The sequence below is a fragment of the Pseudopodoces humilis genome, chromosome 7 (genome assembly GCF_049639895.1).
Source record: "Pseudopodoces humilis isolate 2021_Gansu_Grassland_sample_001 chromosome 7, ASM4963989v1, whole genome shotgun sequence".
Lineage (NCBI taxonomy): Eukaryota > Metazoa > Chordata > Aves > Passeriformes > Paridae > Pseudopodoces > Pseudopodoces humilis.
The window spans coordinates 39,982,361-39,999,427 of record NC_142206.1 but is presented as its reverse complement, the minus strand read 5'-3'; the positions used below and the strand labels follow the sequence as shown (position 1 = coordinate 39,999,427).

At 51.8% G+C, this 17,067-nt stretch overlaps 1 protein-coding gene across 1 annotated transcript in view; it reads left to right on the top strand.

The window, feature by feature from the left end:
- The first annotated feature begins 4,563 nt into the window (after positions 1-4,563).
- LTBP2 (latent transforming growth factor beta binding protein 2) overlaps positions 4,564-17,067 on the top strand; it is a 71,863-nt gene continuing 59,359 nt past the window's right edge. Inside the window, exons 1-2 of the mRNA XM_014250008.2 lie at positions 4,564-5,330; positions 12,848-12,918. Coding sequence (XP_014105483.2) covers positions 4,876-5,330; positions 12,848-12,918 — 526 coding nt within the window. The 5' untranslated portion in view covers positions 4,564-4,875. The remainder of the gene's footprint in view (positions 5,331-12,847; positions 12,919-17,067) is intronic.

Here is a 17,067-nt window from a genome sequence, read left to right as displayed (position 1 = left end):
CACTCCCATCCCTTGGGTTCTGCCATCTGATCCTGCTCTCCAGGTCTTTTCTCCTAGTGGCAAGTCTTTGTCTTCTCCTGTAACCTCTTTCTCAGCATGTGCTCTCAGCCCTTGGGAGTGCATGGACATATGCTTAGCCAACAGCACAACCAAGAAATCCAGTTGTAGGACACCAAGTTGCCTGGTCTGTGCCTCCATCTCAGAGATTGCCCTGGTTAAATGGAATCAGAAGGAATGATAAAACCAGCAAACCTTGGCTTTAGACTAAAGAACTGGACAATTTCTCTTCTGTTTTCTGACAACAAACCACTGCTTACACAGCTCTTAGCTGCCTGCTGGTGGACTCCTCCCAGGGAGAAGCCAAGATGTCCCCAAGGCTCTGAGGGATGCACCGAGAGTGTGTGGGGTAGCTGAAGGGCCAGGCTAGGCTGTGTGTCTGGCTGTAGTGCCTTGTCTGTTGGGTGGGAATGTCTACGTCCCTGGGTGCCATAAATATGAATGTGCTGAGCTGTGTGTGTCTCACAGCAAAGGCAATGGGTTGGGAGTGCTGTCCATGGAGGATTTTCTGTCTGTGTTTGCAAATTCAGAAGCTGCTTTTCCTGCCTCTCTGATGCCCATGGTCACAGAGATCCTCTCCAGAGATCTCTCTGTACTCTTGTATTATATTGTAGTGTATGTATTATCTTGTAATATAAATTGTTTCTCTATCCAGCTCCCCACAGCTGCCCTGCTCTCCCTCCTGGTGTGAGATGGATCCTTTCAGAAAAGCTGCGAGTTGTACCTCTACAAGGCTGGCTCCACACCCCAATTTTTAAGCCAGTGAGGCTGGCCAACCTTCCCCTGCCCTTGAGCCCTGAGCAAGGGGATCACTCCTTCTTCCTCTGCGGGAGCTGCAGGCAGCTTCTGAATCCATGGAATGTGTCCCATCTGCAGTGCGTTACGGGTATGCTCACAGCAGAGGAAGAAGCACATGTGGGTTGTGAACCCTTCTGAAGAGGAAGAAAAGGGGCTAATTAATCGAAGGGATACAGTGCCAGGAGCCACATCTGGGGGCCAACTGGCCCTGGAAGCATGGCTCGCAGGTGTTACTGCCCCAAGAGAATTGTGCAGAGCTGGTGTGGACCCAATGGGTGGGGTAATGCAGGTGTGAGGGGGCCTAGCACAGAGGGGTCCCCATCAGCAGTCTTGAAGAGTCCCTTCTCCCTATCCTTTGAGAGGGCTCAAGATGATGTGACTTATGCTCGTCCCTCCAGGTCACAGCCTGCTTGGCCCCTCTGCCTCTGGCCCTGTGCCTTTGATCCTCAGCTGCCCAAGCACCCCACCCTCTCTGCCATGGACAGGCCAGGTGAGAAGTGTCATCAATGCAGGCCACACTTGCTCTTCTTCTCTGCAGGATCTGATGAGCCCCTTGCTTTCTGAACTGGCTGCCAGGTCTGCCTCTTTCAGCTCAGTGCCCTGGCCCTAGAATGCATGGACTTGTAGAGGTGCTACAACCCAGACTCTCCTCTGGTGCCATTTCTGTGGCCTAGAAAGCCACATGGTGAATTAAAGGAAGTGAAGACAGTAAAAAGCACTTTGAGCTGCCTGCCTGAAGGTCATGTCTCCAGAGGAGCCCTGTGCTCCCTGCTGCTGGGGCTGGGCTGTCAAACCCTGCTTGCCAGCTTATTGCCTGATCTTCACTCTGCTGCTGCTGCTTTCTCTTCCCAAGTGCGGGCTTGACCTCAGAAGCAAGCAGCCCAACCATCCACACTCTGCCTGTGAGAGTTCCTGAGCAATGAGGTATTTCATGTTTGACTGCTGAGCCCCCACTGTGCCACATGCTGAAGCCCAACCTGCATTAGGACTCCCCACATCCGTCCCTTTTTCCAATGGGTTTGTTTTTAGGAATGGCCAAATATGAGCCACAGAGCACCTACACATAACCTCTGTGCCCTCAGCTCCTTGTGCCAGACAGCCCTTGGGGGACTGGGGGCCACTGCCCTCAGCTGGCCCCTGCTCTGCTGCAGCACTTCTGTGGGATCAAATGGCATCAGCATATCCCTGAAAAAGCTAAGGAGTGTTTGCATGTGTGAGGCTGCAAAGAGCTCAGTGTCCAGCTCCAGGGGGTTACTGTAAACACAGAGCTAAGCTCATTTGAGAAGGGATGCCAGCTCCCTGGGCCAGGCTCCACCGCAGCCAGGGGCAGCTGCAAGAGGTGCCAGGGGGGTGTTGATGACTCTGTTGGGTTTGCACATCTCCTTACTCAGCCCCATTAGGGAGGCACAAGCTCCTGCAGCCCCACTACCCTTGGTGCCCCAAGTGCAGGCTCCTGTGCACATGTTGTCCCCTGGGAATGCTGAAGTCGTCTTCTTCTCTGGGGTGATCCAGCACCTCTGGGAAGGAGGAATCCACTTGTGCCCCCTGCTCTGGGGTCTTATGCTCTGGCTTTGAACACTACCCTGGCTCTTGGCTGCTTTGTTTATGGCTTTGTTTATGGCATTGATAATTTTCTCGTGTCAGGTTTAGGCACAAGCATTCTTTCCACTGCTGCATAAGAAAGTAATTAGGTGAGGATGGAAAGGACATTCTTCTTCCTCAGAACAAAGAAACAAGCCATGACTGTTACTGGGCATTGCTTATGACATCCACTGCCATGCAAACTCCTGCCTTGTTGACTGTCTCTGCCCTAGACAGGACAGAGAGGCAAGCTGATTGCATCCCACGAAGTGCCAAAGCACCCTCTGGCATTTCTGCTGCTCTGTAAGCCAGCTGCCAGCACCAAGGTGAAGCCTGAACCCACTCTGCCCATTATTCTGGTGACACTTGCTCACCTGTGAAGTTACCTCCCATCTCCCTCACTTGCCATTCCCAGCCAGAAGTGATGTGCTGAGGTTCTGCTGCACTCCAGACCCAGCATGCTTTCAGGAGGATTCATTCACTGTGCTTTTGCTCCTTTCCCAGCTCCTCTGCACACTAGAGGGTAGGCAGCAGTGCTCCCATCCCAAAAGGGGGTGGTTGTGGTCTGAGAGAGCCTGAAAGTCGAGGGGCAATGAGAAGAAGGGAGATAGAGCCACTGGTTTCAAGTAGGAGAGGCTTTAGGAGCACATCTGCTGGAGACTGGAGAGATAGAACTGGGGGAGCTGGACAGGCCCCTCTGCCACAAAGCTGTTGGAAAGCAGACAGCTTGGTGAGGACCAGGAAAGGCAGCACCTGCAGTAGGAGAGGCTGAAGGGAGAGGAGCATCAGTTGAATGGGGCTGTAACATGCTGGGGGTGCAGTGGGCACGGAAGAGGAGACAGTAGTCCTACGTTGCAGTCACCCCACACTTCAAAAGGGACAAAAGAAATCAGATAAAGTCATGGATTGATATGAAAATTTGCCTTTTAAACCCAGTGGCTGAGCTGCAGCAGCTGGCTGAAGGAGGCCCTACCCTTTGAGCTGCTGAAAGATGCAAAGGTGTATCCAAAGGATCACTCTGTGCACACGCAAAGTTCCTTGTGCTCTCCTGCAGACATCCAGCTGCTGCACTTGAGGTCACCACAGGACCACTGCAGGGACAGAATCTCAGTGAGTATCTCCTTCCTGTGAGCATTTGCAGTGCCCTAATCTGTCTCTTTGCATGTAGAGATGCAGCAGGAGGCCTTTAGTCACCCACTAAGGTAACCAATGCTTCTGTGTTGGAATGAGCCCACCCCAAATAAAGGACAGTGTCTGCACTCCAGTGGGAGGATTTGCTCTTTGCCCAAGATGGCCAAGAGCAGCAGAGATCTGTAGAGATGTGGCAGAGCACAAGGTCAAGCTGATGTGTGTGGCTGAAAGAGGATTTGTGCCCCTGTTCTCCCTCCTCCTACTCTTCTCTCAGTCTTTCTCAGCGCATATAAAACAAAGCAGTCATTTTAAGTCCTCCCTCGACCTCTTGGTACTCAGGCAGATGCAGATGGGGAGAAGAATGGACATCTACTCTAAGCTCCTGGAACATGTCTCCTGAAAGGACTCGGAGTTTAGAGGTGGGTCCTTTTCTAGTCTGAACTTATACAAGGAAGATTATAAAGCCCTGAATGGAGTTGAGAAGATATAAGAGCTATGGAGCCAGTGTGGGATAGCCAACAAGACTCTTCTCATTGCCGTGCCTTTCTCCTGGTAGATGCAATCCAGAGCAGCGAGAGGGCTAGCGGTGCTGATGCTGCTCCAGAAGTCCCCAGATGCTGAGGGGCAGCGGTGTATTCTTCTGGCATCCGTGTCTTCTGCTCCGTGCTCCCAAAGCCGGGGTCGCTTTCCTGAGCGTTCCCAGCTGCGTCGGCGCCCGGCGGGTGGCTGTGGGCCGGGCGTCGGGGCGGGCTGCGGGGGCTGCACTCCGGCTGCCGGACCGGCGGCGGCCGGGTCTCCCTGGCCAGGCAGGGGTTAAGGCTCCTCTGTTGTAGTTTGTTTCCCTTTGCCAAAGTGGGTGTTGCTGGAATGTCTCCTCTCCTAAGAAGGGGGGCCGAGCCGTGTCCTCTGGAGAGGGGGGATGTCAGCATCAAAAAGACACAAAGGGGGAGGTTTCCAAAAATAAAACCCTCCATCCCCTCCAGGCGCTGCTAGTGCCAGAGGCAGGCGCGAAGGTGCTTGGAGCTGCCTGCGGAGCGCGGGATCTCGCTGGCAGCCCGGAGAGCGGGGCCGGCCGCCCTTCTCCTCTTCCTCCTCCTGCGGGGGCCGCCCGGCAGCCCTCTCCCCTGCCTCAGAGCTGCTCTCTGCGCCCCCGGCCCCGTTGGGCGGCAGGTCCCGTCGGAGTCCCGGAACGGGATGGGGCGGTGAGCGGGGGGCGGAGAGCCGGCGGTCCCCGCTGTCCCGCGGGGGTTGCCAGCCGGGCGCTGAGCGCTCCGCACCGCCCGTCTCCCCTCGCCACCGGCTGACACCATGCGGGGCGCTGCCGCCAGCCTCCTCCCGCTCACCTTCGCCGTTCTCCTGGGCTTCTCCCGCTGTCGGCCGGACTCGGCGGCTAGGCTGGAGCCGGGGGCCGGGGCTGCGGCGCGGCTACGGAGCCGGGGGGCTGCCCAGGGGTCGGTGGGCACGGCGAACGGCCCGTCTCCGGCGTCCCGGTTCCCTCCGCCGTCACGGCCCCTCCCCGCAGCCCTCCACGTGGATCGCGGCTCCGCGGCCGCCGCGGGGAGCCCGAGCGGTGCCGACGGCCGGAGGCAGCGTCCCGACCGCGGGCTGCCCACGCCCCGGGGCCAAGCGGGCGATGCCGGGCTCGGTCCCGGCGCGGGACAGAGGAACAGGCAGGACTCCTCCCGCCAGCGGCAGGGCAGCGGGCTGAAAGCACGAGTGGTGCCCCGGGCGAAGGAGCCAAGCGGCAGAGGGAGGATGGCGGGGTAAGTGCTGCGGTCGGGCGGGTCCTGCCGGGGATGCGTAGCGTGGACCCCGGTGATCCCGGCGCTGAGGAACCCCGGACGGAGGGGCCGGGTCCCATCCCGAGCCCCGTGCTGCATCCCCTTTTCCCCGCGCTGCCGCGTCCCCCGCGGGATGCGGGACAGTGCTCCCCCGTGAGCGGCGTGGGAACCCGCTCGGTGCTCGCTGTCGTGCGGCGCCTCTGTCCCGCACCTGCGGCCGCTCCCAGGCGCGCCGGGGTGCGCGTGTGTCGGTGCGCACGCAGGCGTGGTCTGGAACCCGAGAGTGCGTGGGGCCGTGTCCGTCTGCCAGCCGTGGGGCTGCGTGGTTCGGGCGTGCTCGGATGCAGTGCCCTTCTGGCAGATCGGGGCCTCGGCTGGCAGACATCTGCCCTGCAGCGGGCACTGTGTCCCAGCTGCCCTCTGGAGCTGCCCTGGGAGGCATGCAGGGTGCGGGACTCCCGAGGGGGACGTGCTATGATTTAGGTGGTGAAGCTGGAGGGGCTCGCTTGGCTCTGCGGGACGGCGTCTGTCTGCTGCCGCTCTTGCTGCAGGTATCTGGCCTCTTGGCTCCTTCCTCCCATAATGGGCCCCTTGTAAGCACTCCACGCCGCAGCTTCCCATGGCTTGAGTTGGCTCAGCCGAAGGACGCTCCCTATGACTTGCCTGGCAGGGCTGCTTCCAGCTCCAGTCTCTGGCTACAGCCCTGTAGAGGTGGAGGGGATATCATATGGCGAGGCCAGCTGCTCGGTTGTGAGGGGAGCCTGCGAGCGGGACGTCTGGCGCAGGGCTGATAACACTCTTCAGCCCAGGACCCCTTCCTCTGCAGTTCCCTCGTGGACTCCCCGAGGGATCCCCCTAGCTGATGCCCTTTGAGATTAGCTCTTTTGCTACTTGGGCAGGGCTATCAAAACCATCGCGGGGGAGTTTGACCAGCCCATGTGGCACTGTGTGTGTCCACTCTCATGTGAGCCTTGCTAGGGGGATTCCGGGTGCAGGCTCTGGGTTTACAGCCCTCTGACATGGGCAGAAATGTCTTCTGCTAACATCTGGTGGGGAGCTTCACTAGAACACAAAAAGTCTGTCCTTGAGTTTTCTCTCTCCCATATTCATCTCCTTGCAAAGTCTTGAGACAGAAATGTTTTTTGTGCCACTCTGTGTACTTCCCTTCAACAGATCCACAGAAGCACCAAGTTAACTCTACTTCTGTTCTGTTTGACACATAAAGTATCACTAACAGCTAGGCATATGGGTTCTGAGCTCACCCAGCTCATTATCTTGGCAGAGAGGGAGTCTTGGGAAGATCCAGTCCTGCTCAGTCAGATCTGGACTTTTTTGGGCTCACAAAGATTTTACCCTTTCTGCAGTTGGAATGCTGTTAGTGTTGCTTTGGGATCATGTAGCAGTTTGGTTGAATTTGAGTCATCTGATACATAGCATGTTTGTTTTCAGACTGCAGCTGCCTCTGGTGACAACAGCTGGCCTGTGCTGCTGTCAGGAGCGTGCGGGCAGCCCCAAAGTTCACATTGTGTCCAAAAGAGCACTGAACTCTTTTTCAAGTAGCTTTCATCCCCGAATCCAGGGTGTAGACAGGGATGGCTGGTCCAGCACTTACACACAGTTTACCTGTTATCATCTGTATCTGAGAGTGCCATTGCCTCCAAGCTTAAAGGAAGGAACAGCTGTGTCCTAGTGCTGTGTTTCTCATGCGGCTCTGCTGCACTTTCTGCCTCTGCTCTGTACTGGAAGATCAAGGCTGGGGATACAGAGCTTTCTCCAGTCTCCAAGAACTTCAGTTCTGAAAAGTACCTGTAGTGGTTTTCCGTCTGTTCTGGAGTCCAAAGCATCACTTTTGAAGCTTCTTGATAACGTACTGTCTTTGGAGCTTAAGAGAAAGCCTAGCTGAAATAGTTGTCCATGGTGTTGCTCCTCATGGAAAGCTAGCTGCTGCTGCCTCCAGCCATTCTGTGAGACTCTGTCCTTCCACCTCATCCATCTTCTTATGCCCCTTGCTGCACCAGACACATTTTCATCCAGGAAACTCAGGGCCCCTAAAAAACTTCAGTTTGTAATGTTTCAATTTTCTGCCAGGTGGGATATTTTCTGTTCTGCTATTCTGAACTTCTGCTACTCTCTGGTATGACAACCTTCATTTTGCCTTACTCTGGTAACTTTGCAGGCACACTAAACCCCAGTACTATTTATTTATACAATTATTTTGGCTAAAAATCTCAACTCTTGCATGTGTTGCCTCTCCAGATGCCCCTGTCAGAGCTCTCTGCTGGTACCATCAGGGGCCCTGCAGAGTTCTGTGGTTGAAAAAAACCATTTATTTGCACTCTATGTTTTTCTAGATAATGATTTTCTCACCTTGACTGATAGCTGCATACTCAAGATTGAGTTTTGTTCCTGGGGACTCCTTGGATATGTCTTCCATCCTGCTCATGTCTGACCTTTTTGCAGGTGTGACTTTTACAAACAATTTCATGAATGCATCCAACTTTGAGACTTGTAGGTGCTGGGTTTCAGTACTTCCCCCAGAAAACTCACTGTGAGGTGACTTTTGATATCCCAGCAAACATCGTAGAAAATTACTGACTCCTGACACTGGGTGAAGAAAATAATCCAGCCCTGAGAACATCACTGCTTTGCTCTGCTCAGCTTAACATCCCTGGTTCTCCAGCTCCCCTGACTAGAATGATTTTCCTCTTGAGTGTTGAGGGGTAGGGTAGCCCTGACACATGCCAGCTATGACTGTACTTGTGTGCTGGATGCATCCCTAACTTGGGCTGGCCAGTCCTACTGGGAGGACACTGTGGACATCTCCCTCTACATCTGTGCCCCTTGGGATGTGTCCCCCCTTGTTCCTCATCATGTGTCTGGGAGGGTGGGTCACAGTGATGAGGAAGGTGGGTAATGGGAGAGTAATCTGAGGAAGCCTCTGCTTGTGGTACCTGCCTGGACAGTTTCAAGGAGCATGTGAGGCTTTGCAGGTAGCAGGCAGAGAGTCCCAGACTCATTCTTTCTCCCTCCCATTTTCTTTTTGGGCATTCTGAACCCCATTTCACCTTTAACTGCTGTTGTAGACACCATCTGTGGCTGTATAATCCTGCTGTACCCAGGCTTTGTGGCATATAGTTTCTTGCTGCAATGTGTTTATAGGATTGCTCAGGAGTGGAGGCAGTTAATGCTGATGTGGACTTGGCAGAGGATTTTCAGTGACTCATCTATGCCAACAGCCTTTTGCTAATGTTCTTCACCGGGTCTGACTGCAAATATTTCATATGCATTTGGATGAAGTTCACTTTCCTGCAGTAGAAAGGCAGACCTGATGATCTAATGGTCCCTCTGGCCTCCTGTGAGGATGCTGTACATGGTCTGAATGGAGTCAGCATATCTGGCAGCACAGAGTTCTTCTGTGTGAAGCTGAAAGATGATGCATAGATTGCTATTAAAATAAGTGGTGAAAAAAAAGAGTTCTACTGCATGCTTCAGAAACAGTATATGATCATCGCTGTAAAAGCCATGATCTTACTACTGTTTTCTTGTTTTCCCTCCCCCTGGTGCCTGTTAGGGTTGCTTAGCTCTTGTTTAAGATAACACTGCAAGGTCTTGCAGGCTGTTCTCATCCTGGGTACCTCTGCACAGCCTGAGTCCGATCCTGATGGTGGCTTCTGGCTGCAGCAGCAAATAAAGGGATGAAGGAGTGGCTTGGGGCAGCTCTTTTGCTCAAGTCAAAGTGCATCCAGTCAGGGCTGTGAATGGTTCTTCTGGGTGCAGGGAGGCTTCATGGCACTGTTTTCAGCTCTGTGGGGAGTCTCAAGGAGCTGTCTATCCCAGAAAAGGAGCAGGTTGGTGAATAGTGCCTGGGAGCTCCTGTACACCAAGCTCAATGTGCCAAGAATTATACCTGGGCACGGATGGTGCATGCTAGCCACAGAATGAACAAAAAGCTTGGTTTGCAGTTGCTTGCTGCTGTCTGTCCTCTTTGGAGACCTCAGGGTGTACCTGGCAATTGAGGCAGAGGCTGAGATGTGGATCCAGTGCCTCACACTGCATTTTCCCAGAAATACATTGAGCTGTGCCTTAGGGTTTTCTGGATAATTAGTTGTCTGAGCTATTCAATGCCTTTCTCTTCAAGAAATGGGGAACTGGCTACTGGAAATGATCTCTCTCTGCTTTGGTCTGAGCTGGGCTGGGGACTATTTTGGAAGGTGCTAACTGGCCTGTATGAGCCCTGTAGCAGCACAGTGTTACAAGCAATCAAGTGTCAGTGCCTTTGAATGTTCTCAGCAATGTTTCATTTCACAGGATATATGCTAGGTGACCCTTAGGAAGGCAAATTCATTAATTAACCTTTTCCCCTGATAAGGAGACAGAGATAGGAAAGACTGATCGTTTGCTGAAGGCTTGTTTTGGCATCAGTGTTAGGGCTGGGATTAGGGCATCCCATGGAACATGACCGAGTATGAGGTTCAGTGGAACTGCAGCTTGCAAGACCCATGTGAGGGCATGTCTTCCCTTCTGCTTTAACTGTTGAGTTTCCTTCCAGCTGGGAGAGCTGCTGACCTCTCCACATGCCCATTCATCCTTGGTCCCTCTGTAGCCCAAGCTGCCCTGGATGAGGGTGTGAGTCATGCTCCCATTTCCTTGCTGCTGTGCTTTCTGTTCCAAGGAGTGGGTAAGCAGGAGAAAACCTGGATGCTATGCTCAGGCAGCTGCTGAATGCTTCGAAGTTATGGTTGTGGCTCTAGCTTACATCATTGTTAGGTCTGCCAGGGGCTTGGTGTGTCACAGCACCTCTTGCCGGGCGGTTCTGCCTGATGCCTTGGAAGTCCTTGTTCCCTGTGTGATGAGGGGTGATCAGAGGCTGCTCAGTGTCTGCTCCTCAGGAGCCTCTCCTGTTGTGGTGACACCAGACCTGGAGGATCCCTGCCACTTGTTTGTTCTCCAGAAGCAGCACTGGATGGAGAGGCCCAGGGCTGGACATGCCCTACAAGGGGGCTCGTGCTTGAGCCACATCTTTGCCTTAAGTGTTTGTGGTGTCATGTGCAGCGGGGCAAATGGATGTGGAGGCCACCACTCTCCCTCAAGCACCATCCCACAATGTTGTAAACATGCCATGCTCCTTAAACTTCATGTGATTCATTCTGAATTCTTTGCAAGGCAGTACAAACCACATGGCGTTCAAACCAGGCAAATGACAACAAAATACTTCAAGAAGAACCAGACATACTCAGGAATGGGTCCCATGCAGCAAAGCTCCCGTAGCTATTTTCCTGCAGCTGATACTCTTGCTTACCTGTGCCTCATGCTCTGTGAGGTCCTGCTCGCTGGGCTTTCATCAGGAAATAGCCACGGTTCTTCTCTACCCTCCAGCACTACCCACATGTTGTTCCTTCCAATTGCTCATTTCCAGTCTTGGAAGTCCTCCCTGCTTCCACCTCTTCCCATTGTCTCATCCAGGACTTTATGGTCGGAAGGAACATTCCCATCCACATACTGCCCCCTCTGCGCATGCTGGGCTGTCCTCCCTGCAGGAGCATTGCATCAACACCAACCCCTTCACCTGGGGCTGGCAACTCATCTCTGGGGTTGGCAGTGACACAGAGCAGCTCTGTTAGTGAGAGATTTGTGCCCAACTCGACAGGGCTTTCATGACTTCAGGAGTGGTCTTGTCTGCTCAGGCTTGGGCCTCTGTCTATTTTAGCCTCGTATCTTTCTTGCTATGACCTCTGGCTTGGTGATGGCATGGAGAGCAGCTAGCAACATGCTCCCTCCAGAGTGTCTGTGAGAGACATAGATAAAATTTAAACTTTAACCCCATGAAGAACTAACAGTATGATTCAAGGCAAAACAGCTTTTCTGGAGAAGTTATCTATTTTGCCTACAAGAAACATGATGTTTTGGATAAGTTGAGCTGTGGAAGGGCAAGGGCTTTTCTCAATGAACAGACTGAATATGACTTAGGAGGTTTCACCAGTGCCAGAGGAAGAATGGGAGTTGTGACAGTCTAAGCGAAGATGCTTAGGTTGCTGCTTGGAGTAGAGTCCCTCTCTGGTCCTAAATTACAAAAAGACCTGTTCCAGTGCAATGGTTGTACCTCTACAGGCAGCTTCATTTGTGAACACCAGAACAGTCCTTGGCATACCTGCCACCCACTCACCCACTTGGCTCTCCTAAAACATGAGCCCCACAGCCTGAGCCCTGGCATTTCTCGAGTCTCATCTCATGCCCTGTGGATGCAGGAGTCAGGAGGATGCCAGTTCAGAGGAAGATCTTCCTCTGACCCTGCTGTGTTCATGTTAAAGTCTACCCAGAAGACAAATGTGCATGTTTCTGTGGTTCCTGTAAATTGTGTCAGCAGCTCTGACTGTCTTGTCCAGCATTAGAAATAAACCATACTCCCCACTTAGTTTCCAGAGTATTTCCAGAGCTTTCAGGCTATATCTAACTTTCTGTCTTTTGACAGCTGTTCTTTCTCATCTACCTTGACATGCAAAAGTTACGTGTTTCTAAAATCTTCCCTCCATGATGGGTAATACTTTTGGAGAGCACCTTGGAACTTGTTATTCCTTCTCATTATAGACACTTGAATATGACGTGACCAGAGTGAGCAGCATTAGCTGCCTGCTTGGGCATTGCAGAGCACCTCTTAGAGGCGCAGCACTGTCTATGATAGCTGTATGTTGACAGTCATCCCTACCTGAAAACACATAACAAAGGAGAGGTGGGGAGGATGTCATTTATGTAAGGGCAGGCAAAAAGTAGCTGCAGCTAAATCCTAGATTCAACACTCATGGAAATGATTTCAGCATCCTGGAATTGGTGTAGCTCTGTGCACATCAGGTAGACAAAAATTTCATAGCACCAGAGAGACCTCAGCCCCCTGGGTCACTGCACTAGAGACAGATCACAAATGTGGGAGTGGGGTGCTTGCAAAGGGAGGGTAAGATGGGGAGTGTCCCAGAGTGTGGTTTCTGACGTGCCATCCCTCCCAAGGCAGGGCTGAGCAATGAACAGCAACAGGCAGCAGAAGCTAGGTGGAGAGTGAAGAGTTGTCTTCGGCTGAAGCAGCTCAGGACATTTGCAGAGGCAAGATACTATGACCAAAGTTGAAATCAGGCCAAATTTGCACCCCAATACCATGAAGAACCATGAGATCTTTAATGATCTTTGGCTGCTGGCCTCCAATTGCTCTCAGGAGGAAAATGGTTCCTCTGAGTGCTGTGCCAGGAATCCAGCATAATGCCAGTTCAAAAGGGAGCTCCTCTCTCAGGGATCGCTCACACTGCAGCATTCACAATCCTTGGGGGTTTCTTTTCCAAGCACTTAAACAACTCAGCCCTTGTCCCATTGGTTTTGATCTCAGCTGCTGGTCCATCTGGAAGGAAATATCAGATGCTTCAGGAAATAATTTTGTGGGTGACTCAGAGGTGATGGCTGCAGCAAGACCTCAGCTTCCCCCTCTCCTAACCATACTGCTTTGTCTCTCTACTTAGGCCAAATGTCTGTGGCAGACAGTGTTGCCCAGGATGGACCACAGCTCCAGGCACAAACCGCTGCATCAAACGTGAGTATGACAGTCTCAGCCAGTGCAAGTCTCAGGATGCACCCCAAAAGAGTGCTTGAATACTGCTGTGACCCCACATACTCCCCATGTACTGTGCCAGGGCAGGAGATAAGTCATGGGGTCTGTGGAGGCAGTGCTACAGCCTTGCTGTGGGAATGCCAGGCTATAGGTCAGCTCTTCCTGTCTGCCAGCAAAGTCTGAGTATGCAGAGTAATTATGGTTTTGCTTCATAATTGTTATTAGTGTCCATCCATGGCAGGATCTTATTGGGGCAGGGCATTGCAGTGGCACATTTATGTATGAATTTTGAGCCTTGAGCTGTCACTTGTCCTGCTTGGAGCAAGGACAGATCTGTGAAAATCCCAGCAGTTGGGAACTGGCAGACTGGGGCTGTGCTCATGTGGGTGAGCATTGCTGATGCAGAGTGGGGAATCAGGGCTTCAAATTATCTGAGTGCTATTAAGGAAAGCAATTAGTGGATTTGGTACAAGGGTTGGGATGGGTGGGGATGGAGCACGGGGTGCCTAAAATGGCAGGGAGGTGCAGGGTGCTCCTGCAGTGCAAAACTGCCTGGCCAGGACCCTCCTGCCTACCCACAGAGGAAGTATTGAGTGTTCTGCTCATCCAGGCAGCCCTGGTACAGCCCTGTGGGCTGCAGTCATTGTGGGCTCCCTGACACAGCACTGGAAGAGAAGAGGTTTGGGTAGGCACCAGTGCAGCACACGCCAGAGACAAGTGACCTGTCATCTTCATCCTCAATAGCAGCCACAGACCAACCCCTGCTGGGATCCGTGTCCCTGAACAACATCCCTGAACAACATCCCTGAACAACATGCCTGAACACCAGGGCACACAGCTCACCTATGGCCTTCCCAGGGACTGCTGGCCCCGTGCCCCTGGTCCCAGGGAGGTGTGGGGCTGCCTGTGGTGCAGCTGGGAGGGCAGGGAGCACAGGCTGGGTGAGACCCCCAGCCCAGAATAGGCAAGAGCATCTGCCTTCACTTGAGTGGCAGCAGCTGCCCAGATGTTAAGCAGGGGGAGGAGGCTCAGCGATGTTTGCCGCGGGATCTCACGGCGCTTTGGCCGTGCTGGGGTAATTGCATTAGCAATCGCTGTTTGGGAGCAGGGGGCCAAGGGCTGACTCACCTCCCTTCTCCCTCTCCCCCATGCCGACAGGAGCCAAACGGTAGAGAGCGTGCTGTGCTGCCAGACAGTGTCTGTAAACACAGATCGGGGCCAGCCATGGCAGCATCTTTCTCTCATTAGGGATTTTGGTAGGAGCAGTGTATCTGGGCTTGCAGCCATGCAGGCTGCCTAGTGATTGCTCAGGTGCTGAGCCCTTGTTCCCAAGGATTCATTAAAAGGACAGTGTCCCCCTGACCAGGGATGGTAAAGCTCAGGCAGGACTTCGGTGGAGACTTGTGATGTGTAAACATAATTTAATTCCCAGCTACTTCCCTCCCTGGGCTTTTCTGTTGGAGTTCAAGCTGCTGGAGACATTCAGCTGTTTTTAAAGCTGCCAAGGCAAGCTGGACAGCCCATCCCTGTTAAGTTTCTGCACTGTAATGCTGTTTAATGTCTGTTCCCATGGTCTTTCATATGTGGCATATCAAGGAAGTTAGTGGGGTAGAAATGCAGCCCGAAAGAACCTCTTAAGAGTGATGAAACATGGAAGAATTGGCATTTGGGTGTTGGACAGATCCTTGGTTTTCAAGGATTTGAGCCTGGGTACAGGAGAGAGGATAGGTCAAATTGTTGCCGTAATCTACTTCCTCTCACCTTCCAAGGGTGGTGGTTTCTTCCTTCACCCATGCTTTTGTAGGCACTTTATTCTTTCAACATCCCTGCATATGACTTAACTCCAGCCTTAGGGAAGTGTCTCTCTGTATGTTTCAGATTTGAGGACCAAAGTTGCAGTAAGGACTTGTGGAATTTTCAGACAGTCTGTGACTGGGAAGATAAAAAAGATAAATACCTTCCCCTGGAGCAACAACATCTCCTGGGAAAGGGGAAATGAGCTAAGGGAGTTTAGGATAAAGACCTTGCCTATTTGCAGCGGCCTTGATTCCTACCCACACACTGCCAGGTCATCACATGGGGCTGCATGCAGGGGCTGTATGGGGTGAGGTCTTCTCGCAGAAGAGGCCATTAGGGATGGTGAACCACATCTGAATGTAGGCCTGAAGGGTTCAACCTCCTGCCTGTTTAACTTTGCTCTGGAGTGAGACTCCATTATGGCCATTATGTTCTTAGTTTAGTGGAGAAGAAACCTGTATACACAAGCTGGCCAGAAGCTCCCCTTGCATTGCCCACCTCTTAGGAGCTGCAGTGGCTGCAGTGTACACTTGCCAGTGATTTGGCTGCTGCCTATTAGCTCATCATGCTCAGCCTCCCCACGTTAGTTTATCAGCCTCCACTTTCATCAGCATTATTAATGGTGGTTCTTTGCTGCTTCCAGAGATAGTACTCAGGGCTGGGAATGCAGCATGAGCTTTCTTCCTGACATGACTATTTTAAAATTTAAAAGAAACATTTTTAATCAGTGTGTCAAGAAGGACTAAATAAACTAATGCACTTTCCAATCTTATACAGATGGTCTTGCAGTTAAGATGGTGAATAAAGGTGCAGGGATTCCAGGCTGAGTCTCTGGCCCTGCTGTGTCCTTGCAGCATGACCAGACGGCCCCCATTAGCATCCCTACGGCTTTTTCACATCTGCAAAATTACATTCACATGCCTCTTCTTTTGTCTTTCTTCTGAACGGTGGCTATGGGGTTTTTTTGAACCCTAGCCGTTCTTCACTAAAGTTCTGTTTTCTCTCTGTTATTCCTGCATTGCTGTTGATCTACCTCCCTGTCACTTTGCACAGATCTCACTTGTCTTAAATTGTACATCCCTTCTGGGTGTGCTCCCACAGTCAGAGCTCTAAGTCAGAACTGAATTTACATACATAACTTTTCCATGAGAAAGTGGACTAAATAACCCCTGTGGTACAAGTTCTTCAGTATCTTCTCAGATTTCCTATGGAGGCCCTACCTGATTGGCAGATTCCTCTGCATTTTAAATGGAACTGCACAGGAGCTGCTTACAGTGAAGATCTACATCACTCTCCTGGACAAAGAGCATGAGCAGAGCTTCAGGGACTCAGTAATCCAATGTCACCTTGCATGTCATTGCTGAACCCTGCAGGTGTGCCTGGAATGCAATGCAAGGCTGAACTCGATGGTATTCCCCTCTGACAGGCCTGGCTAGGTGGTCAGTCATTCCACAGTCATCCCTGCTGTGTCACCTTGCTGGGAGGACTTACCTCATGCATTGAAGACTAGACTTGATCTGTGAGGGCACTGATAGATGTTGAAAAAACTAGATTTTCTGTTAGTGATACTTCAGCAGTATTCCAAGTATTATTCTTTTATTAAGAGTTTTGAGATGACTGTTTTTGTTTCCCCTAATCCCCAGCTCCTGGAACAGGTAATTCCATGAGACTCCAGTGAGAAGAAATGAGTGCCTGTCATCTTAACAGAAACTGTTTATAGTACCCTCAGCTGGGGAGCAACACCTCAAAGTAACCCCTGATGTCAGAAAACAGAAAGCAAAGAGAAAGATTAAACTAAAAAAAAAATTAAAAAAATAATAAAAATATAAAATATGTATTTTAAGGATCTTGTTTCTACATCCAATGTTATGGTTTGGGGGGCCTGAATAGTGATTTCACACACTTGTCACTGGCAGTGCTGCCACTGACCGATTTGCTCTCCTTATATTGCATAGCTGAACTGAGTGAAAACTAGCACATTTTAAAGCTCTTTCAAGTTCTTCCCGAGTCTGTAAAGGCAACTAGGAAGGGGATTAATCCTAGAGCTGAAATATTTCAGCTAGGGCAGCTCCCCATTCATCCTGCTTGAAGAAACCAGAAGACTAATCCCAGTCCCTTCTTCCTGTTCTCTATGTAAACTGCCTTAGGGGCCTTTTAGAGTGCCTGGTCACTTATCACCACTTTCCTGCTGAAGGATACAGTCTAAGGTGACTCTGTTGGTGGGAGAGGTTGTGAGAACTGCTGTGGTTCCAGGTCCCAGCATCGGGGCTCTGCAGTATTTCAGCATGTGAAGTGGTTGTTTTCAATGGCAGGCTTCCTGGGCTGGTGGCCTTT